The sequence below is a fragment of the Oxyura jamaicensis genome, chromosome 15, assembly GCF_011077185.1.
Source record: "Oxyura jamaicensis isolate SHBP4307 breed ruddy duck chromosome 15, BPBGC_Ojam_1.0, whole genome shotgun sequence".
Classification (NCBI taxonomy): Eukaryota; Metazoa; Chordata; class Aves; order Anseriformes; family Anatidae; genus Oxyura; species Oxyura jamaicensis.
In genome coordinates this window covers 36791-61100 of record NC_048907.1, presented here as the reverse complement: position 1 = coordinate 61100, position 24310 = coordinate 36791, and the positions used below count along the sequence as shown (strand labels likewise).

The 24310-nt window shown below is 39.6% G+C and overlaps 1 protein-coding gene across 6 annotated transcripts in view; it reads right to left on the bottom strand.

Annotated features, from left to right (window-relative positions):
* Positions 1–24310, bottom strand: part of KREMEN1 (kringle containing transmembrane protein 1) — a 35355-nt gene extending 11045 nt beyond the window's left edge. For 2 of the 6 annotated variants that reach the window (XM_035340727.1, XM_035340728.1), the window contains exons 1-4: positions 23447–24306; positions 13256–13418; positions 7650–7741; positions 176–300 (exon numbers count right to left, since the gene is read on the bottom strand). In XM_035340727.1, the coding sequence (XP_035196618.1) occupies positions 176–300; positions 7650–7741; positions 13256–13418; positions 23447–23675 (609 nt within the window). In that variant the 5' untranslated portion in view covers positions 23676–24306. Of the gene's footprint in view, positions 1–175; positions 301–7649; positions 7742–13255; positions 13419–21989; positions 22091–23149 lie in introns of those variants that run through there. The other 4 variants (XM_035340730.1, XM_035340729.1, XM_035340732.1 and 1 more) reach the window with 4 other exon arrangements.

The window sequence follows — 24310 nt, the reverse complement described above, 5'->3', positions numbered from 1 at the left end:
AAAGAAAGAAAGAAAGAAAGAAAGAAAGAAAGAAAGAAAGAAAGAAAGAAAGAAAGAAAGAAAGAAAGAAAGAAAGAAAGAAAGAAAGAAAGAAAAAGAAAAAGGCAACAGAGGGCTCTAGGCATAAGTGTTTTGTCTTTGAAAACATTTTGCAAATGTACATCAAATAAATCACCTTAAATTGTTGACTTCGGCAGGAACTGATGCATGTTTGGATAGTAAGTTTATTGGAGGTCTCGCTGGTGCCAGTCAAAGGTGGTGGCTCTCCATGGTCTTTGTAACACCCTAGATTTCCTGGCACTGGCAAAAATAACAGACAACAGTCATTCTGGTTTTCCTAAATACACCCAAGACACAGACCACTTTATCTACCACCTTGTTACTAAGCAATTCCTGTTACTCCAAGCTAGATCCTTGCCTTGTTTTATAAATATGCCCAGGGATAAATGACAGGTGATGAAACAGCCTCACATCTACTTAGCAATAAACCTATAATAAAATACTCTGCAATTGGTTTCTCTAAGCTGTAGTAGTACAGACAAGATAATAATCTGGTTCATTTCTCGTAATAGAAACAATGGGGGGAGGGAGGGTACTAAGTGGGATAAGAGGTGTTGTGCTTTTTCTTTTTGCCTTTTTTTTCTTTCAACTAGGATCATGTACATTCTAACAATGTAAATTAAACTATGTTTTCCGTCAGATCATCAAAATAGTTACATTCTAGAAAATTTCTAAACACAGTATTTGAGAAAGGAAAACTAAATTGTTTTAGGATGGAGGTTGGTTAAGTTTTATGGGAGGGACTGTGTATTTACATGAGAGATTCCTAATATATAAAACTAAAAATCTGATATGAATTATCGGTATTTTATAGTTTGTATGTAGAGATTTACCATGAGCAAAGCTGCTTAAAAACATAAAACAAACAACAATAAAATAACACATCTATTTATACTGTTTTGATACAATGTTTTGAGGCTCCTTAATCACACTAGGCAGTCATAAAGAGAGATTTTCCCCTTCAGTGCATGATTTGTCTTCTATTTTTCTTTTATTATTGCACTTTTCATCAAAACACTGGAATTTAGCTATTACTACTAGAGACAGTATGTGTGGTACAATATACTGCTGTGTTACCGGTATAACATTATTCCCTGTCTAATTGTCATGTCTGCTAAAATACTTGGAATTAATAGAAATAGAAAATAGAAATAATGGAAATATATAAATAGAAATATATAAATAGAGATAGATATAAAGATAGAAATAATAGAAATAGAAATAGAAATAGAAATAATAGAAATAGAAATAGAAATAATGGAAATGGAAATAGAAATTAACAGACAGTTCATTTGGAAGGGACCCACATCTAGTCCAACTTCCTGACCACTTCAAGGCTAACCAACAATGAAAACATATTATTGAGGGCATTGTCCAAATGCTTCTTGAACACTGACAGGTGTGGGGCATCAACCACCTCACCAGGAAGCCTGTTCCAGTGTTTGACCACCCTCACAGTAAATAAATTTTTCCTAATGTCCAGTCTGAGCCTCTCCAGGACAGCTCTGAGCTATTCCCTCACGTCCTGTCATCGGTCACCAGGGAGCAAAGAGCGACACCTCCCTCTCCATTCCCCTGCTCAGGAATTTGTAGCGCAACGAGGTGATCTCTCAGCCTTCTTTTCTCCAGACTAGACAACCAGGCATCTTCAGCCTCTCCTCACAGGGCATGCCCTCTAGCCCTTTTACCAGCTTTGATGTCCTCCTCTGGATGCTTTTAAGGACCTTAACATCCTGTTTATATTGTGGAGACCTGAACTGTACACTATATTCAAGCTGAGGCTGCACCAAGACCAAATATAGTGGGAGAATCACCTCTTTTGACCATCTGTCTATATATCACCAAGTTCTACAGTCAGGGATTTTTTTGCCCTTGCCAGATTGACAAGGATTATTTTCATCCAGCTAACCACCACAACTTCGTATGGTGTGTAATGTCATCATAGAATTTTAAGAGAGTTTTCCTCTGACCTCTCTTTTGCTAACAGCTTGTGGCACAGTACTGTTTCAGGTTTTGACTTATGTATAGTTTTGTTTTGTTCTTCCAGGAGAGGGAATACTCAGGTTTTGATTTTGTAGCCTCTGATCTTTGACAGCACATGGATTAGGTGTTTTGTGGCTCCTTTTGAATTAGACATTTCTTGAACAGGTGGCCATTTTCTCTGTCAGATAACCTGTGTTTTAGTAAACTGACTGCTTTTGCATTACTGTATTTTCACATAAATACAGTAGGAATGGAATGGCAATCCTGAAAGTATCTTTTCATTGGATTTTGGAAGTCCCATTTCTGATTTTTCTCATAAATGTCTATGTGCAGCAGGCATTAAAATAATTGCCTAATTTCAGAACTTTCTATTTGTCTAATTCTAACAAAGAATTTCTATTCTTTTGGTTTACCGTATACTGAGCTTGTAAACTGGTGTCAGCCTACCATTAATATCTGAATCATCTTGACATCAGGAACAGCAACAGGTCTGAGAACTTGGTCCCAGACTTAGACTATGTTGCTCATGGCAGTTTCCTCATTGTGTGGAAGACAATTAATATAACCAGTAGTGGCCAGCAACTACAGTGGTGTGCATATGATTATACTCTTAAAGAGGATGATTATAGTATTATAAAGAAGAATGAAAGAAATGAAGTTGGGAAGAAAAACAATAAAGTTTCTGTTTGTTTGTTTGTTTGTTTAATAATTAGATAATGTTGCTTCAAATGTTGACAAAGTATTTTTTTTTTTTTAAGAATGATACAATTTCAACAGTATGCTTGCATATATTTATGGCTTGGATATGTCTTGTGGCAATATGCGTGTAAGTACTGTTAATTCAAGTTACAGCCTGATTTAACATACCTTTGGAAATTTCCATTTGCAGCCCGACCCCAGCTGAGTACAAACAGACAGGTAACTCTCAAAGAGCTCAGTCTTCCATACAGAACATTACTTCACTGCCCAGAAAATGTCCTAGTCACCAGTCTAGTGCATTTTCCTAGGAGACCTGGGATTTTCAAAACCACATAGTAAAACTTTTTTTGTTTGTTTGTTTGTTTGTTTTTGTAAAAGGAGTTTTATTGGTGAGAATCTTCAGCCATGTCACCAGAGGATTAATCCTCCCATGATCTCCATGCTAAGAAAACAGACTCAGCCATTTGAAAATTTCATACATTGCATACCAGTTGGGTAACATCTTAAAGCTAATTAGCCTCTTTAGTGTTCCAGTGGTATTTCAACTTTTTTGTGTTTAGCTAACAAAATTAGTGTCATGGGATTTGAAATAAACAGTCATTAATGGAGAAGCATTAATCTAGCCCAATACTGAAGAGCAGGTTCCAAGCAATGCACAGTTCTTCAAGTTACTTTGATAACTAATCAACAAACTACATAACCTTGTGGATATATGCTCCACTGGGAGCTAAAAGTACTTGAGAAGTCCCACATCAAATATATGTTTAAATGATCTTCTGACCTGGGAAAACACACAACATATTTTCTACCATACATGTATATATGATTTTGATGTGCCCCTTCTTCCTATGGCTACTGGTCCTAAACCTGAGACACTTTGGAGTTGCTACTGATGGTTAATCAGCATAAATGGTATAAGCATAACAGCAGAGGGAAGATCATTTATATTCTGAGCAGAGGAAAAAAGCTAACTGGCAAAAACTGGTTTTATATCAGACCAACAGTGACCACAAATTACTGCCTTTTCAACAATGTTTTAGTATATTGGAATAATATGTTCGCCATTCATACCATATTAAACTCAGTCAGGATATATGTTCAGGGAGGCATTACACCGTAAATCCAAAAGAAGGCAGTGTACATTTTATGTGGAGCAACTTTACAGAAAAGGCCCTGACAGACAGGGAGCTGAATATGACCAAGAGTGTACTGGGCAGCAAAGAAGGTCTGCAGCGTCCTGGTCTGTATTAAGATGAGCACAGCCACAGATCAAGAAAAGTGATTTTTCTTCTGCTCAGCACTTCTTAGGACTACATCTAGACTACTGCGTCCAGTCTGGGGCCCACCAGTACAAGAAACATTCTGGTTGACTGGAACAAGTTCAGCAGAGAGCCAAGATGCTCAGAGAGCTGGAGCACTCACCCTGTGACAGGAGGCTGAGGGAGTGGGATTTGTTCATTCTGCAGTCTGAAATATTCAGACTGGATATAAAGAAAATCTTTTCACCATGAGGACAGTCACCACTGGAACAGGAGCCCAGAGAGGCCGTGCAGGCTATGTTTGGAGGTTGTTAAGATCTGACTGGCTAAACTTGGTCTAATCTGTCCAATTGAACAACTTGGTGTAATCTTAGAGCTGGTTCTACTTTCAGCAGGGGACTGGATTCGATGATGTACTAACACCCCTTCCAACCTATGGTATCCCACAATCCTATGTGTATGTATTAAATATAAATCAATGGAGAATCAAAATGTTTCTTAATAAGTAGCAACTGAATAATTAGTCTGACCTTCAAAATTTCCAGCATAATCTTTTGCCTTAATTTGGTCTTAGTGTTTAGCTTACTAAAGAAGCTTGACAAAAATGTGTCAGTCAATGTACTGAGATTAATAGTCATGCTGATCAGTGATGTCTTACTGTTACATTGCCTTCTCTTGTTTGTATCTAGTTCTCTTGTGCTTAAAAGGTCTTCTTCTTTTGTGTAAGTATGCTATTTTTCTTAATGCAGTAACTGACACAATGAGGTCCTGACAAACACCAGAGCTTCTGGATACTACATGTTAAGACATGTAGTTAAAACATATATGTTAAAACATATAAAATTAATGTTTTTGAGCTCAAAGCCATGTTTCAGATGTGTTTATCCAGTTGCCTGAAGATCCTCCTAGTGAAATGGTAGTATATGCCAGAATACTCTCTCAATATGTAGATCTTGTGTGAGATACTCCTTTGTTCTTGTGTTAAAATGTATATATGTCAGTCTTACCAAGTAATCAGTACAGCTCTGTACAACTACCCCAGCTCTGCCATTTAACACTTTATCAAATTTATTATATGACACACCTGCACACAGGAAATAAGCTTACAGTAATGAAATCTGTTTGTGGTAAGAGACACATGTGGGCCATAAGCACTGAGGTGCAATTTAGCAAGACAGTGAGCCTTACTTACTTTTACCTTTAGTGTGTGTATGCTCTTATTTGAATTTCAGTCTAACTTTGTTGGAAAAGAGACGAAAAAGCCAGGAATAGATGCAGTGTTGCAAACAAACCATCTAAATCATTCAGACATATCTATGCATTGTATAGTTCATATAAGATACACATGTTCTCTGAGGACTCATGGCTGCCTTTTTGCCTTTTATTTTGTTTATATCCACTCCATCAGACAATACATTAAGAAAAGGAGAGGAAGAAAAAGGAAGTCTAAGCTCCTACTGGGGCAACCATCATCTTTTGCATTTATGACCATCCATTCTCAGCTAACATTGCTAAATTCTATACAGTGTGTTTATATGTGCAGAATACATTTCTGAATTAAGCATTTCATGTTAAATACTAGTGAACAAGACATACAATACAATCACGGTCTATGAAGATGTCTTAACTGTAGATTCCTAATTGTTACAGTGAATCACTGTAGGCAAATGTCTCTAGTTAAAGAAGCTTCATATTGTTGGCATTGTACTGGTATTATATAGATATAACTTATAGGTACATTATACTCCAAATACTTGTATTTTCTAGTAGTAAACATAATCATGTAAAAGAAGCTTATATGAGACAATTTTTTACTTCTCTAAAATTTTTAAATGGGCTTTCTTTACACAATTGCTTTTTTGCTCTATCATAAGACCCAGTTTTGTTTTATGTACTCCACAAGTTAGTTTTGATAGTCCTATGATTTATCATCATGCCTACTGAAAACAGAAAATATGGTAAAGAATAAAAGTTTTTTTGACTTACACAACTTCATTAACCATAAGGTTTGTATTAAGACTTGGAAAGACTTGCAGTGTACAGTTTGCTCTAAGTTGCTGTAATTCCTTTCTCTAGTATCCTGTTTCAGTGCAGTGCTTGAAGCAGCTGCTGCTGGTCAAAAGGACATTTTGTAAATGTAAGTCTGGATTATCTTTGCAAGTAAATGTCCACATTTAAATCCTCAGTTCCCCACCACAGAGAAAATGATCGAAGCTTGTTTTAAAAGGATTCTTTGTGTAGAACAAATGAAGTGGAGAGAATTTGCCTTCCAGCTTTTTTACTGGTGCCTTATCCAGAGATTTTGCAAAATTTGTGGTCTTTAAAGAAATACAAATTCTTTAATTTGAGACCAAAACAAATGTATTAATTATGAGGATCATGCCTCTTTGATAGGACTTTGGAACTTAGAAAATGATAGTAAGATGTCCTCTGCACAATGAGCATCAGAGTGTCAAACAAGTTTGTGTTACTTAAATTAGATTCCTTAATCTGCATTTAAGTCTAGGTAAAAGTCATCTGACAGGGTTGCACTTACATATATGTTTGCCTAACTTGAAGATGTGAATCATTTGCTCACAGTCACAAAAAGAAAAAAACTGTGGACAAAATAATAATAATTTTTTTAAAAAACAAAAAACAAAAACAAAACCAAAAAAACTTTAGATCTATTTTGCTTTGTTTGGTTTTGTTTCCTTAACTTCAATAAGAAATGTACTTCTTTGATTCAGAAGTATCCCTACATAAAGACAACTTCTCTAATACTTAACAGCATACACATAAATGATCTCTTAGAGCACAGAGAGCAAGGAAAGGCATTAATGATTAGACTCAATAAAACGTTAAGCTATGGTTGCTAATATTTAGGCATATGTTAAAAATGAGATTCTTAGGAATTTATCCTGGAGCCTTCAGGAATGAAAATTTTGGAATATGTTGACATGAACCATGGGGAAAAAAAAAAAAAAAAAAAAAGATTTTGGACAAGTTAAGTAATATCGTATATTAATGATATTAATTTCTGGAAGGGATGTTCAGGTGAATAGCTTGTGAATTATCTGTTTAAAAAAAATAAAGACAAAAAGGAACAAAGTTGTGTTTCTGGATTAACAGCAATTCTAAGTACATGCACCTGAAAGAACCAGAATTCTAGTGTAGCTAACAAATAGCCATCTTTTCTCTGTGTCACTCTTACTATCCTTATTTCTTTCCAACAATTCTGTTTGTGGTGTGTTACACACATTAAACTAATGCCATTCATTTTACAAATGATTTGCAAATGATAGAGACATATGTATCTTTTTGAAAAAATAATTATTTCCTATTCTCCTCTAGACTTTACTAAATGAATGGCCTATTTCTATGGGTTCAGAAAACTAGCAGTACTTCATAACTTTTGAGTGATTCTCTGTCTTGTATTTTAATATAAATAATATAAGCCAGAAATTCTGAGAGGAGAAGAAGAACATAGCAATGGAGGGACAACTATACAGTAACCTTGTCATTAACTCTAGAAATGTTAAAAATACTGCTTAGTTTGCAAATGTAAATAAGCTGATTGGTCTTGGAAAATCACTACCCACTGCTGTATAACTGCCAGTCTCTGTTGAGCAGAGATGTGGGCCTAAAATAATTACGCGGTTCTCTTACTTCGGCAGGATGGAATCTCACAGTATTTCCAATATATTCCATCCTCATGCTCCGCAATGTAGCACCATGGGCTGACATCTCCATCAGGGTTCCTGGGAGAAAAAAACTGAGAAAGTGAGTGAAAAATCAAATGTTTTCAAAGACTGTATTAAATATATTAAACCTGAGTTTCACCAATATTTTTTGTTCTAATGCCTACTGAATATTTAACCTGCCAAGAAAAATGAAAAAGCCAACAGGATGTTCAAATAACTTTGGTAATTACTGTATGCAGCAAGCACAAAAGGCTAGTGATGTCTAAAATATAACATTTTTTTTTTATTTAACTCTGAAAGGTGCAGAACTATTTCTGGACAGTATGGACAGAGAGGAAGATTTTCAGCACCATGTCCTGTGTACAGGTTCCTTAGACTCCTAAACTTGATTTCTGCATCAGTAGAAAATAGTCCAGAAGCCATCTTTCTGTGTATATGGACAAAAACATTTATCTGATGAAGTTCTGAGGAAGACTGAGGTCTGAGGAAGTTCTGAGGAAGATTGAGGCAGGTGACTGTCATGGGTGACTCCCTGCTGAAAAGTACGGAGGCACCCATCTGCCAGCCTGACCTCTTGTCTAGAGAGGCTTGTTGCCTGACAGGGGCTTGGATAAGAGACATCATGGAAAGGCTGCCAAAGCTTGCCCATGAGTCAGACTATTACCCTCTACTGTTCTTCCATGTAGGTGCTAATAACACCAAAGGTAAGTTAGAAAACATCAAGCAGGACATGGTGGTCATGGGTCTGGGAGCCCAGGTCATTTTTTCCTCAATACCTCCAGTGAGGGCGAAGGATGGGAAGAGGTCGAGACAGATATTCCAAGTTAACTGGATGCACCACTGGTGTTGGCAACAGGGATTTGGCTTCTATAACCCTGCAACCCTGCTTGGAGATCAAGAACTGATGGGGAGAGATGGGCTCCACCTCACTAGGAGGGGCACACATGTCTTTGCTAACAGGTTGGCCAATCTGGTAAGGAGGGCTTTAAACTAGGAAAGATGGGGGAAGGGGAGAATTACAGGGATGGGATAGGCAGCAATAAATGGCTCAAATCAGGATGTCTCCAGTGGGTGCATGCAGCCAGGGAAGTGAGTGCAGGACATGACTATGAAGGATCCTCTTGCACCCCTTCTGGGAAACCTGTAGGCTTAATCACCTCCCTGAAATGCTTGTATAGCAATGCACATAGCTTGGGGAATAAACAGGACGAATTGGAGATCTGTGTGAAATTGCAAGGCTACAATCTCATTGCAATTATAGAAATGTGGTGGGATAGCTCACGACTGGAATGCTGTCATGGAGGGCTATGTGCTTTTTAGGAAAGACAGGCCAGGAAGACAAGGTAGTGGAGTTTCAGTTTATGTGAGAGAGCAACTGAAATGAATCGAGCTCTGCCTAGGGGTGGATGAAGAGCAAGTTGAGAGCTTATGAGTAAGGATTAAAGGGCAGGATACCATGGCTAATACCGTTGTAGGAGTTTGCTACAGACCAGCTCATCAGGAAGAGGAAGTAGATGAAGCCTTCTACAGACAGCTGGAAGTAGCTTCAAAATCACAGGCCCTGATTCTCATGGGGGATTTCAACCACCCTGATGTCTGCTGGAAAGACTATACAGCTATGCACAAACAGTCCAGGAGTTCCTGCAGAGCACTGATGATAACTTTTTGACACAGGTAGTCGAGGAGCCAATAAGGAGAGGTGTGCTGCTGGATCTTGTGCTTACAGAGAAGGACTGGTTGGAGATGTAAAGGTTGGTGGCATTCTTGGCTGCAGTGACCATGAGATGGTGGAGTTCAGGATGTTGTGAAGAGGAAGCAGGGCAAGAAGTAGAATTGCAACCTTGGACTTCAGGAGAGCCAGCTTTGGCCTCTTCAGGAACCTACTTGGAGGAATCCCATGGGTTAGGGCCCCAGAAGGAAAGGGGGTCCAAGGGGGTCAGTATACAAACATCACTTCCTCCAAGGTCAAGATCTATGTATTCCTATGAGCGAAATGCAAGCAAAGGGGGCAGAAGACCTGCTTGGATGAGTAAGGACCTCCTGGAAGGACTCAAATGAAAGAAGGAAGTATACAGAATGTGGACAAGAAGACAGACTTGGGAAGAATGTAGGGATACTGACACAAGATGCAGGGATGTGACAAGGAAGGCCAAGGCTCATTTAGAGTTAAATCTGGCAAGGAGTGTCTAGGACAACAAGAAGGGCTTTTTCAAATATATCAATAGCAGAAGGAAGACTAAGGAAAATGTGGGCCCACTGCTTAATTAGGTGGGAGTCCCGATTACAAAGGATACAGAGAAGGCAGAATTACTGAATGCCTTCTTTGCTTCCATCTTCACTGCTAAGACCAGCCCTCAGGAATCTCTTACCCTAGTGACAAGGGAGGAACTCTGAAGAAAGGAGGACTTTCCCTTGGTCAAAGAGGATCAGGTCAGAGATCTCTTAAGCAAACCTGACACCCACAAATCCATGGGCCCAGGTGGGATGCATCCACGAGTGCTGAGGGAGTTGGCAGATGTTATTGCTAGCCCACTCTCCATCATCTTTTAAAGGTCATGTACAACAGGAGAGGTGTCTGAGGACTGAAAGAAAGCCCATGTCACTGCAGTCTTCAAAAAGGGCAAGAAGGGAGACCCAGGAAACTACAGTCAGCCTCACTTCCATCCCTGGAAAGGCGATGTAATCACTCATTCTGGAGGTCATCTCCAAGCACATGGAGGTGAAGAAGGTGATCGGGAGTAGTCACCATGGGTTCATGACCAACCATGACTATGCTTGACCAACCTGATAGCCTTCTATGATGGAATGACTAGCTGGGTGGATGAGGGGATTGCAGTGGATGTTGTCAACCCTGATTTCAGTAAGACTTTTGACACTGTCTCCCATAACATCCTCATAGGCAAGCTCAGGAAGTGTGGGATGGATGAGTGGACAGGGAGGTGGATTGAGAATTGGCTGGATGGCAGAGCTCAGAGGGCTGTGATCAGTGGTGCTAGTTGGAGGCATGTAGCTAGTGGTGTCCCCCAGGGGTCCATACTGGGTCCAGTCCTGTTCAATTTATTCATCAATGACCTCAATGATGGAATAGAGTGCACCTTCAGCAAGTTTGCAGATGACACAAAACTGGGAGGAGTGGCAGATACCCCAGAGGGCTGTGCTGCCATTCAGAGGGACCTGGACAGGCTGGAGAGTTGGCAATGAGAAACAAGTCGAAGGAGGTGATCCTGCCTCTCTACTCAGCCCTGGCAAGGGCACACCTGGAGTATTGTGACCAGCTGTGGGCTCCCCAGTACAAGAGGGAAATGGAGCTCCTGGAGTGAGTCCAGTGGAGGGCTACAAAGATGATTAGGGGACTGGAGCATCTCTCATACGAGGAGAGGCTGGGAGATGTGGGCCTGTTTAACTTGGAGAAGACTGAAAGGGGATCTTATCCACATGTACAAATATCTGAAGGGACGGTGCCAAGAGGACGGGGCTGGACTCTTTTCAGTGGTGCCCAGCGGACAAGAGGCAATGGGCACAAATTGAAGCATAGGAGGTTCTGGCTCAATATGAGGGGGCACTTCTTTACTGTAAGGGTGACAGAGCACTGGGACTGGTTGCCCAGAGAGGTTGTGGAGTCTCCTTCTTTGGAGACTTCCAAAAAAAGTAGTCTCCACCCACCTGGATGTGATCCTGTGCAAAGGGCACTTGGTGACCCTGCTTGGCAGGGGGGTTGGACCAGATAATCTCTAGAGGTCCCTTCCAACCTCAACCATTCTGTGATTCTGTGACTCTGTGATTCTGTGATGAGAATTGTTATGTGTTTGATTTTGTTGGGCTAATGGAAGCTGTGAAAATGGCATGTTTTTTTGCGGAAGGACTCACATACCAATACAATACTAGACAGCTTGATGGGTTTACTTGTTTTCCAGGCTATTTTTTAAAGAGAATGCTCAGCTTCTATGGAGTTTCTCTTGTGGGAGGCGTATTTTTCTTTACTCCAGTAAGAAGATGAAGTGATTCAGAAGAGAGTCAATTCAGAATTTGGCAATAATGCTTTCTCCTTCTATGGCTGAAAACAGAGTTCACAGGCATAACACATTGAAGAGTGTTATACTGAAGCACTTATGCAATCAATGTAAAAGACCCTGAGTAAGTCTCTTTCCTCCCTAAACTTCACCAATGTTATTCAGTAAGAAATATCCTCCTAGGTTATCAAATGCACTGGAAATGCCACTGACTTCTTTCATCAGTGTGCTCATCTGTCTTCTGCATATCAAGCAGCAGGCAGACCTCTTTTCTGCTGATCTTTTCTGTTCTTTATTCTTGTTAGTTACTCCCGGTTAACTGGCTGACTGTCTCTGCCGTATTTTCTTGAATGGCTAGTTCTGATGAAATACAGAAAAACTAGACAGGACTCTGTGTTTGTGACATACCAGTTGTGCTGAACACTTGCAAATTCATTGTGCCTTAACTACCCTGAATTATATAATTTACAGTGAAATTATTTCAACATGAAGGTGGTAAGTATATAAGCTCTACCCTAGAAAAGTCCATGACTTGCTAAACAAAGGCATCTTCTGGGAGAATTGAGATGTGATTTGAATCTTTTCATGAAGAAGACATTACAGCTTTTCTTGCTGTGTCCTTGATAAATGCTTCAGTTCTGAATCTCTTGGTTTAAACATCTCTGACTCCATATGCATCCTAGATGAGCTGATGATTATCACTGTTTAAAGGGATATAAAAAGAATGGTTCTTCCATACCTATTTCCACAGCAAGTACAGGTGGGAGTAAAGACTTAACTGGTCAGTCTTGCAAAGGCAGAAGTGCTATTTGGACATGCACAACATCAGAAAGTTATATGTTGCAGGCTGAATGCTGAAGAGCCTGCAGAATCTAAATATCTCTGAACTTAGGTGGTATGCTAGTTTTTAGCATTGTGAATTCTTATTTGTCTACTAAATCCTGAAGTTCTTATTTAGGTTTCATTCTGAATTCTATCCATAGTTACGGAGGACTTCTCTAGAATGCAAGGAAATTAGAGTGGATTTGCCATGGTTTGAAAATGTATTCTAACCTCTGACAGTTGAACTTTTAATGTCTAATACAAGCTATAAGTCACTGAACAGCTTGTTCTGATAATTTTTAGTGACTATATAACTTTCTCTCATGCAAAACTCTTGAGACATACTGTATAACAGAACCACATTTGTGTGTGAGGACAAAAACTATAATGTTCCAGAGACACACTAATGCCTTCTTACTACTTCCTTGGATCAGGGTTTGTTTATTTTTTTACTTATATCCACCTTATCTTTAGTCTTTCTCCATTGTGCCAAATTACAGATTGGATATATGATACCGACTGTGAGTGAGAGCTGGCTTGAAAAATATTATTCTGCTAATGGTGCTTGTATGCTCAACCAAAGATCCAGGGTACTAATTACAAAATAAAACAAAATCTGTTAGATATTTATGGTTATGATATTCTTCACTTTTGACAGGATGTTTTCTAATTTTGTGTCAGCTGTTTAAAGTAAAACTGGGTATATAGGTAGCGTTAGTAGCAATGAGATATTCCTTACCTGCAGTAGTTATGCTCTCCAAGCCCTCCCTCCCCATTGGGATATTTCAAAGTATTATATGGATGCTCAAAGGTCTCATTCCAAAAAAGACAAGGTTTCCCTGCGTATTGGGAGGTCTGGTTCTGAGTGCCACGATAGTCAGCCCCATTTGCTGTATAACATTCTGGGAAGAAATGGAAATGGAAAAGAGAGAGAGAATGTATGTAGGCTTACCGTTTGGTTGTTCTTCCCTTATCCTCCACCCCATCTCCAAGGACCCAGTTTCCTTTCAATTAACATGTTTCCCGCATTGTATAGGCAACTAAAGATGTTGCTTGAGATTTACATTTTCTCTTAGAGTCAAACACCTATTGAAGGGATTATGATTTTATTATTTTTACTAAACAATGTATAGGATATCCTGGTTAGGGCTGAAGAGTGACTAAGACAATTAAAATACATTTTCTGAGTGAGCAAATTATATTTTTTGTACTGTTTTCTCTGTGTTTTACTAGTTAGGCTGAATGTGTAACTTGTTATTTTTCCAAAAAGAAAAGTTAAGTGATTTTTTCAGTCTGCCACTTAACAGCATATTGCCCAAATCTCATTCTAGTTTAACTAAATTTGTGAACACCTGTAGTTTATAAAGTGAAAGATTTTGTAGGCATGGATCTTGCAAACATTTATATCCTGATTTCGAAAAATTCTCATGCATTTTTTCCTCTGGACTGAATTTCAGTTGAAAGGGAGCTCCTTGTATACAATACAATCATCATACTCCGATCTGCCATAGAAGCATTTGCATTCAGATTAGAACTTACAAGTCAATATTCTTTTGCTTCACTCACATTTTCTCCTATTTAACATTGTTTTCCTAGCTTCCTAATATTCAGTAAGTTAGAAATCAAAGCAGAGAATGATTTTCTAGTCATGAAATACACTATCCACTTTTCAGCTGAACTACAAATCTCTTGCTACCTGGCTTTGCTCTGTCTTAATAATGACATCTTCTGATCAAATAAATATTCAAAAGCATGCATATTTTTACTTTCTACTAAAACCAGAAAACATTGTTGGACTGTTGCCCTGTAAGGGTGACTGACTACTGGAACAGGTTGCCCAGAGAGGCAGTGGATTCTCCCTTCGTGGAGATATTAAAAAAACATCCTGTGTCCAGGGAAACCTGCTTTAAGTGACCTTGCCTGAACCGAAGGTTTGGACAAAATGACCTCCAGAGATCCCTTCCAACATCAACCATTTTGTGATTCTGTGATCACCTTCCAGAAGTAACCACTGTAAATAAGTCAATCCTATTTATAATTAATACTTGGTAACATTTGTCATCCATGCATTTATTTAAAACTAGTATTAAAATACAACATTCTATTACATAATAAAAATTGCTGTGTTACACTGCTGTAACCATTTCTTTGTACTGTGTAGCATTGTTGGGGAAAGTCAGAAACACCTAACTACAGGCTGGGCAACATTCGGTTTTATTTGATAGCATTCTCTCTTTTTATCTAATTCTCTCTCATGTAACAGCTGCATATATATCCTACTCTACTGCCCTGATGGAAAGGGAGAGTGTTCTGCCGTTGTACCAGCCCTGAAGTGATGTCTGCTCATCTCAGGTGTCCTCATCAGATGTCCCTTACAAAAGAGGGCTAGAAAGACCCTTAAAAATGTGGTTGCAGATGAAGGAAGAAAAAACTTATCTTAGTCATATTAATCTGTATGCTTTTATTTTTATTTTTTATTTTTCATTTAGAAATACTGTGGCAGAAGGGAAAATATATTATTAAAACCATGCCTTTGAAACCAGTTTAATTTGGGCTCACATATATCAAAATGGTGCAATTATAATGATTATTTCACAGTTCTGTTAAACAGAAAATGAAAGTTGATGTTTTTGTGCCTTCAGTGTGCATTTTCATGCCTAGGCAAGTTAGAATTTCTTTTAAATGAAACTTTATTGTTGAGGATATACAGAAAACATGTATGCACAGCTATTAATGGATACTGATACCATCTCTGGATAGAAAGCTATCTAAACTAGCAAAACCAAGCTTCAGGTTAATACTTATCCTTCCTTTAATTTATCTGTCCTCATCAGCCATGCAGGTGAGCTACATACATTTACTTCAAAATGCAAATCTGCATTTCCAGTGTTCAGGTCACCACGGATATTTTTATAAACATGAAAAAAACTTTCCAAGTCACCACATTGTTGCTACTTTCTTCAATAATTCTCTTGTTTTGCAGTAAATGTCAAAGTTTTTCTGTGCCATAGAAAAATAAATAGCTGAAAAATATAAGCTGATGAATTTGACAGAAAAGGGAGGAAAACATAATCAAACTGGACAAACTAAATAATGTACAGTATAAAGATGCAGTTGTGAGGAGTGATAAACACAGCCAGAAAAGATGTCTTCTTCAGTTTAATGCTATTACTTTTTTTTCTTTTCAAATCTCAACTAGAAGCAGTATGTGCTAACATATACTCAGAAATGTGAGGAATGCTACAATACCTGAATGTAATGTAGCACACAGACTAAACTGAAGTTAACATCAGGCCATTTGAGGCTCTGCTAAGACTGGCCCATGCTTTAACTTGAATTAGCAACTGCCTTTCATTTTCATGTTCAGCATTTTTTCTTATTTTTTTTTGAATGGTTGTTCTTCAAACTTCATTGCACTAGTACTTTAAGGATATTGTATGGAAGGAAGAGTCAGAGCTCACTTCATTCCTTTTAGCTATAGTGTTCTGTTCTCAAGATAACAGGTATCTGTAACAGTGCTTCCTTTGTTTCTTTGCCTGGCCAAGACATTTGGGGAAAATGAGCCAGCTGAGCTGTAGTGAAGCTCCCCTGGTTATGTGGGCATTTTTGTTAGATGTGGAAAGGGGAGTGAGTGAGATACCATATAAAATGATCAATTATCCCAGAAAACCTGAAATTAAAACTTAATTTTAAATTATGGCATTTAGCCGTTGTTATCAAATGAAATACATACTTTTTTTTTTTTTCCTTAGATGCAATCTGGTAGGAAATTTTCATTTAGTTAATGATTGATAATAGTTACTTTGCCAAAGCACTGACATACAAATTTGTCAAGTAAGTATTGTCATTCCAAAACAAACAAACAAACAAACAAAAACAACACCTCATTCCTACTCTCTTTTACCTTAAACAATCATCTTTGAGATCTACTGAGATATACTTCGTGTGGTTTTCTATAAAATTCCTAGTAACATTGCTCCAGATCCCTCAGCATATTCAGTATCTTGGCTGTAAATAGCTGAGTTCTTCCATTTAGCATACATAGTGATTTCTCTGTATGTTCTGCATGACAGCCAAGACACTACCTTAGAGATCTCACTATGAAATTAATACTCAGTGTATTAAAGGTGAGAAGTGAATGTTTTACCTGCAGGCTGTACTTTCAAGACAAAAGCCCTAAGAGATTCTAGAGAAGAGCAGGTTAGAAACTTTGTCCTTATTTTTGTCTCACACTACTGCTGCAATGATTCTGTGAAAAGACAGTCTTAAAAGGTCAGACAGATTTGTCTACACAAAACTAATCCAAATGAGATCATCTAAATGAAACAGTCAGGAAAGAGTGGATTTAACAGTATTAGTAAAAACAGTTGGGCTTACTCAAATTACCTGATTTATGTTTGGTAGATTATGATCAAATAGAAAAAAAGGGGAAACAAACAAACAACAACAACAACAACAAAAAACAGCAGGAAAGGACTGGAGTGTCATTGTGGTTGACAGATTTGTCACGATTCCTGTTCATGCACCCAAGGCTCAGTTTAAATCATCCTTCCAACCATAAACCTGTATTAAATAACCAGATTTTTTAGTACACAGAGAAAGCTATGACAAGTCATAGTTTGAAGACTACAGACTTCTCGTATTCTAAGATGCTAGTCACCTGGGTTTCAGACAATATCTGAGGTAGAAACTTGTGTCAAATCCATGAATAAAATCGAAGTATCCATGATGATTTTGCTCTATTAACTACCTAATGACCCCGTTGCATCTACTGTATGGTGGAGAAGTCTGCAAACAGCAGTAAGCAAAAACAGACCCATTGCAGAGGTTTTATTCATGAAAAGCTGAAAGGTTACAACAGGTCCTGTTCAGGATGTTTATGAGACTCAGTGAGAAAACATGGACTGCAGTGTGCTGTCAGGACTGGTTTTTTTCCAATACATCTGGTGCCATGATTGATAGAAAAAAAACTTTTTTAAAATGAATACTGAGACTAGATAAGTACATTTTGAGTGGCAACTGCTAGAAACAAAAAGCAGAAAATAAGCCTGGGGATGGTTGTCCACCATGAGTGAATGCTCAGTGTGAGATACAGGTTCACAATTAGTTTTATTAGAGCCAGATCAACATTTGGAAGATCAAACAGCAGCTGTAGTAGAAATTTTTTCCATCTGTCTCAGTTTCTTCTTCTTCAGTGTAGGGACCTTACAATGATCATTTATGCCTTTGTTACTTTGGAACTGTATGACTGCCTGCACTCCACATGGGCACCACTTTAAAATCATTTGCAAAATTAAGGTAGTGCAGAATATAACTGACTGACTGCTATACTGAATGAACCACTACTGATAAAACATTGAAATTTCTCAGTCTCTATTAGCTTCTGGTGATTTTCTAAGATGGACATACAAATACTGGTCTTAATTTCTGAAGTCCTTGATAGCATGAAGTCCAGTTACCTGAGAAATTCTATATTTCATGCCTCATCATGACTGATGGAAATAGTACAAACATTTTAATTTCATCTACAGTCTTCTCAGTACAAATGAGAGGAAAAGTAAAGAAAACAGCTACTCAAGCACCCTTCCTCTTCTGGCTAAGAAACAGGAAATCTCCGATCATTCCTCAAAGTCCATCACTTCTCAAAAACATGTATTTAGTAATATCATAAATTGCAGACTGAAGAGATGGAGATTTAGCATGGTTTAAATGACATCTTAGAGTACACTTGTAAGTTTGGGGTGCATACATAACTTCCATGGGTGATTGAAAATTCAGAATAACAAGCTCATTACTATTTCACTGAAAAAAATATATATAAAGTTACTGGATTTATTTGTTTGCTTTAAGTTCTGGAAGCTACTTAGACTGCTAACTAGTGGCAGGAGACATTAAAGGTTAACAACAATTATCAACTGAAAACTAGCCTACACAGGCCAGAAATTATCCTACCAGCAACAGTCAAAAAAGAAGCAAGGTTTTATTTTAATAATCTGCAGATAAAAGAATAATGAAAGGTAAATTAAAATGGTTGCTATTTAAGTATTAGGTTTCATTACAGTGGCGTGATAGCCAGAACTTTGAATGTTCTGTGAGGCTCGAGCAAGAAATAAAGATACCTAGAATTTACACGGATAAGAATATGGAAACAAAGGTGCCAGGCCTGATGATGACTAGGTGTCAGTTGCTTGATGCATTTGTTTTAATAGTGGTTTAAGAAGAGTTTTAGGACATTTCCATTCTACCAAACTGTTCTCCTAGTTCTTGAGGGAGTCTGCAATTTGAGCACTCCTCCTTAAATGAAAGCACTCTATCTAGGTGCAGATGGCAACAGTTACAGGCACTAACCAGATGCTGCAGTCTCTAATTTGATTGAAAGGGTATAATTAGACAGCAGAAACACTTCAATGAGAGAGTAATGCACAGAGGAAAGGACAGAAACCACTTAACTGATGCCAAGATACCCCTGCAGTAACAGAGGCAGGGGCCCACAGATGGAAAGGGCAGAACACCCAAATTACCTTCATCCGATGAGAGTATTTTTGTTTCCTTATGGATATGTGAGTAGAGATTCTATTATCATAGGTTGCCACAGTTCTTCATGTGGGAACACTGATTAAAACCAGAAGAAGCTTCAGGAGATCAAAGAGACAAATATGGCTTCTGTGGTCATTATTAAAAATATTTTTAGGAGTGCAATGGTCTTCTCTGAAATGCAGTTTTATCAATTTAACCAAAAGTTCATTTGCATATTTTCATATGATTGGTCTGAAAAATCTTATTCTATATTATGTTGTGATGTAAAATAAATAAATCTGGGTAGTATAAAACTGTTTTATACCTCCCCAGCTGAAAAATTATTGTAGTATTTTTAGATTTCAATACTTTGCTATTAAAATTAATACCAAAAAAAAAAAAAATCTACCAGACTCGGGTACATATACTGTAACAGGGGAAACAAACAAAAAACCAAACAAACGAAAAACTGCAGACATAAACTAAAGATAAAATACAGGAAGGAATGATCTTTGTTTAAAATTGTGATTTTCAAAATTGCTAGAAAATAACTCCTCATTTGTTCAGTCAGCTACTATAAGTCTGATGTGATGCTATGAGAGCACTCAGCTGAAAATTCCTCCTATGCATTATAGGGTCATTCTGTACGTGGTTTAAAAATCTTTCTCATGCTACATAGCTGCACAGACTCACACAAATAATCTTCTGAGGTCCTCAACTGCAATAAAATAGTCTAATTTAGTGTTGGTCCAAAGCAGACAGTAGTTACACTGAACACTCACCTGACGTTTGTTCAAACCTTAAGTATCCGTCTGCACAGTAAATATGAGCCTGGGAATTTACAGATAGGCAGTTTCATGCTTGTGCTCCCAGGCAGTGAATAAGTTGTTATAAGCGAGCTTGCTATTCTTGCTAAAATTTGATTACTAACCTTCAATCTAATAACTTTTTCATCAAATTTGCCTTTTTTAAAAAATCTGAAAATATGCTATCTTGAATGACCAGTTGGAGCAAGCAAATTCAGATATGAGCACGAGCAGCTCATTACTTCTAATGCCTAAAAGCGTATTTTGCACGTTCTTTTTTTTTTTTTTAATTTGTACAATACAGACATGCTATATTAGTCACTGCTTTGTAGCTGTTGGCTGGTTCTCAGCAGCAAGATAATATAAACACACTTTCTTGGCTTGTGATTCTTTATCACTGGAAGTTAGAATGTATGATGTAGCCCCAGAGGAATTTCTCTTCCTTAATACACTCATTTGTTTTCTTTGTGAAGTTTTAAAACTGTTGTTCCAATGTCAAGCATGGCAGACTGAATCCCTCTGGAAATTTTACCAGGATGGGCTATAACCACTGTGCGGATGGAGGGAGTGGTAAATTGCACAACCACTATGGTGCGATATGACAAAGAATGCAAAGTTTGCAGCTGGCAGCATGAAATCCCTGCCTTCTTCCCACTTCTTTGGCTCCACCCTACTGAAATCCATTCACATAACTCGGGACTTTGAGTTACACTCTATGCATGTACGAGCATGATATGCTGGACTGACTATTTCACTTTGTATCCGTCCGGTTAGAAATGTTTATTTGGATATTTGCATGACAACTGCTCCAGGCATATCAAGTGGAACTGTTTAACTGTATCAGTGAGACACAGGCAGATAAAGATTACAAGAGATACCAGGTTTGTAAGACAAGGCTGAAAAAGCAGTTTAAAAGGAAAGACTCAGCTGGGAAGGACAAGCACATAGTGATCCATTATTGCTAAACAGGAAGGTAACAGAGAAAGGAAGATAACAGAAAGGAAGAGAAGACTGACAATCCTATTATTTTCTGATTGGGAAATTAAATGAACAATATAAATACAGAAACTAAAAGTGACAATATATTGCACTGAGTATGTAGAATAATATTTGTTCAATGAAACTAACATGTGACACAGACTTCAATTTCTTTGTAATACAAAAATCACCAAATTCAGACAGTCCTTTAATGTTACGCAATCCATTACCCGTCTCTAATTTCTGATTCACTTGACAGATGTGGTGTGACTGAAGTTTGAATGCTGCAAATTTCAGTATTTGAATTAATAGGAACTGTTAGACATTACACAGTGAAGCAGAAACACTGTGAAAAGTAGCACAGTACTATATGCAAAAAAAATGATCGTTAACTCACTCTGTTGTCAATACAAGCCATTTTTCATAAGGCAATTCTAGAAATTAAAGATTCTCCCTGTCTTAGGAAATGATGGTGTGATGCAGTCTGTATTTTGTCTGCATCTTTTACAATAAATGTATGAAGACATGCATTCAATAAAAATAAATAAAAAAATAACAGGCCTTAAAAACACACTATATGACAAACTGCCTTACAAAAGAAATAATAATATTTGTCATTTCAGAATTCTGCTAGCTTTGAATGCAACTTGATCCAGCTGATCCCATTTCAGTCCTGCGGGATTAAGGGTGAGGAAAAAGATTCTGAGGTATGGTTTGCACAGATTAACAACTCTGCAGATTTTGTACATGCCATATTGTACATACCATACCAATTAGAGGTCATTATTGAAGAGCAGATGTGCACTGTTTTCAGGTTCATTACCAGAAGACAGGTAGGTGGCTGTGCTTCCTAGATCCATTATCCTTTGCTACCAATTCACCCAGTGAATTCACTTTTTCCCCTGACAGTTGCTTGTGCTCAGGCACCTCTGTTACCTTTAGCGGCCGTGGATACATGCAGTTAGAGGTTGGCTAAAGCACAGAAGTGCAGTTGCATAATCAGACTCCTCTAAATTGCCTGTGAACCAAGCATTCGTACAGGGAGATATCCTCCACTTGCTCATGTGCAGCCTGCTGTGAATAATACTGCCACCTGTGCAACGTGTTCTGTCCACAGTTCAGCTCATAAACCTTAAAAGATGACATACTCTACTCAAGTAAATGAAGGATTACCTTCTCTGTGCAACATGCATGGTCTGGGAACAGACCACTAGAAATGGTCTAGTTATATATCCTTGTCTAGGCTGTTCTCTTCTGAGATGTAAGGTTTACATTTTGAGTTCTCCTTCTGGTAAAAATAATAATAATAATAATAATAAAGTTTGGTTTAGTTTGTTTTGTTTCAAAAAAAAAAAAAAAAAAAAAGAAAGAAAGAAAAGAAATAAAATTGATGTAAATCTTTCCCAAATATAATTAAGTGCACCTACAAAAACTTCAAAATGAGAAAAATGAGAAAATATCTGTTCATGGCTAAAGGAGTAAATTATATATTATATATATATAAACATAATAATAACAACAAGGGTTAGAATATGCAAAACATATCCAGGAGGACCATGCATATGATGGTTGTGGCACTGTGACCATCCAGAACAGCCACTCTAAATCTTGCAAAGCAGGACTAGTGTTTACCAGAGTGGTACTTGAAATGATCAGTACCAACTGAAGTGAGAACAAAAAGGTGCAGAGGAATTTTAAGTGAAAAATCACTGAAGAACTCACTAACTATCCGCAAAGATTCAGGCTTCACAGATTGCTTGGCTGAACGAGAGATGTCTGTGACTGGCAGGGAGCTGAGGCAGCACACTACAGAGGTGAGATGGCCACCATCCAAGCTCTGGCTTTGTGGCCCCAATTCTGCCCTGCTGCCACTAATTATTTAATTTCCCATTGAGTAAGTGTACCCACGTCCTGCACTCCTCTCTCCCTGCAGATGCCTCTGTCCTGCAGACCTAGCCACCAAATTCCTTCGTTAGAGAAATGTGCTGCATATGCTTTCATATGGTGTTCCAGACTCCCATCTCTGCGAGCACAGGGGGATCCACAAATACCGACGCGCTACAAACAGCGCACGAAAATACACTCGAAAATACATCTTTGTACGAGAGCTTCGAGCCGTGCACCGGGCTGGTAAGCCGGAAGGGATGTCGTCGCGAACTCCAGGAGGTGCTGCCGGGCGGCAGAGCCCAGCCGCGGCGGGCTGCGTGCCAGCTGCAAGTCTGCAGAGTTCGGGAGCAGACCGGGCAGCTCTCTCGCCACTCAGCCCCGCGAGAAGACCGTGAAGCAGCCCCAAACGCACTCCCCTTCCCCGTTCCGCGCTAAGCGTCACTCACCGGAGAAAACGGGCTCGCGGCAGCAGCTCAGCGCCAGCCCTGAGAAGGCCAGAACGGCGACGAGGGCGGGGGGCTCCATGGCAAGGGGCCGCCGGGCCGCGCCGCGCTGGCAGGCGGCAGCCGCAGCGCTCCCGGGGCAGAGGTGGTTGCGGACGGCCGGGAAGAGCGCAAAGTGCGGGAAGCGGAGGCCCTACTGCATGTGTCCTGTAACTGCGCCCCAGCGAGGTGCCGAGTGGCAGATGAGGGATCCTATTACCAGCCATGTGACAGGAAAGGATAAGAAACCAACATCCCAACCTGCTGGTCCTGCTGCATCAGAGGATCGCGGAACTGCTGCCTTTGCGTCTGACATCGATGGGTTTGGGCTGCTGCTGCTCGCTCCGGGTGCCAGCACAGGGGCTCCGCGGAGCCCTCCTCGCGGGCAGAGCCGTCTGTCCGCCAGAGAGGCAGCGGCGGGGCCACTCCCGGCACCAGCCCCGGCACTAGCCCCGGCACCGCCCAGCGAGCCGTGTCTCTCCTTCGGCATCCCCCTCTGGCCTCTCGCAGATAGTCCCCCTAAGGCCGGCCACTGTCCCGGCCCCGCGCTCGGCCTCTGCTAGTCTAGGGTCCCGTGGGGACTGCCTGCCAGCAGATGGGAGCATGCAGATGCAGCGTCTCTCTTCCCTTCGGGAAAGGGCGCGGGGAGGCGAAAAAACGCCGGTCTTGCACGGTGGCTCTGCGTGGCACGGTGGGGCCGCGAGGGTGCGCGGCAGGGCCGTGTGCTCCGTGAGCGTCTAGAAGGGTGGTGAGGTGGCAGCCCCGCGCGGTGCGATGCGAGAGAGTCCTTCTGAAGTTGCAGAAAGGCACGTCCCGCCCAACGGAGAGAACGGGACAGTGAAACTGTATTGGTGCGGCCCATGCACAGAAGGCGCGGGGAGGAACGACTGCAGGCGGACTGCAGCTCCTTGCGTGACTCGGAGACGCGGCACGGACACGGACGCGGGGACTCGCGAAGATGTATACGGACAGGAACACGCGAACACGCACACAAAGCTATGCAGAGACAAACACATGGACAAACGCATGCGTACACGCATACAGGGAGACGAGACACCACAGTGAACACGGAACAGAACATGGAACCGAAGGAAAAAGCTCAGTGTAGCTATCTGAAAATGGTGA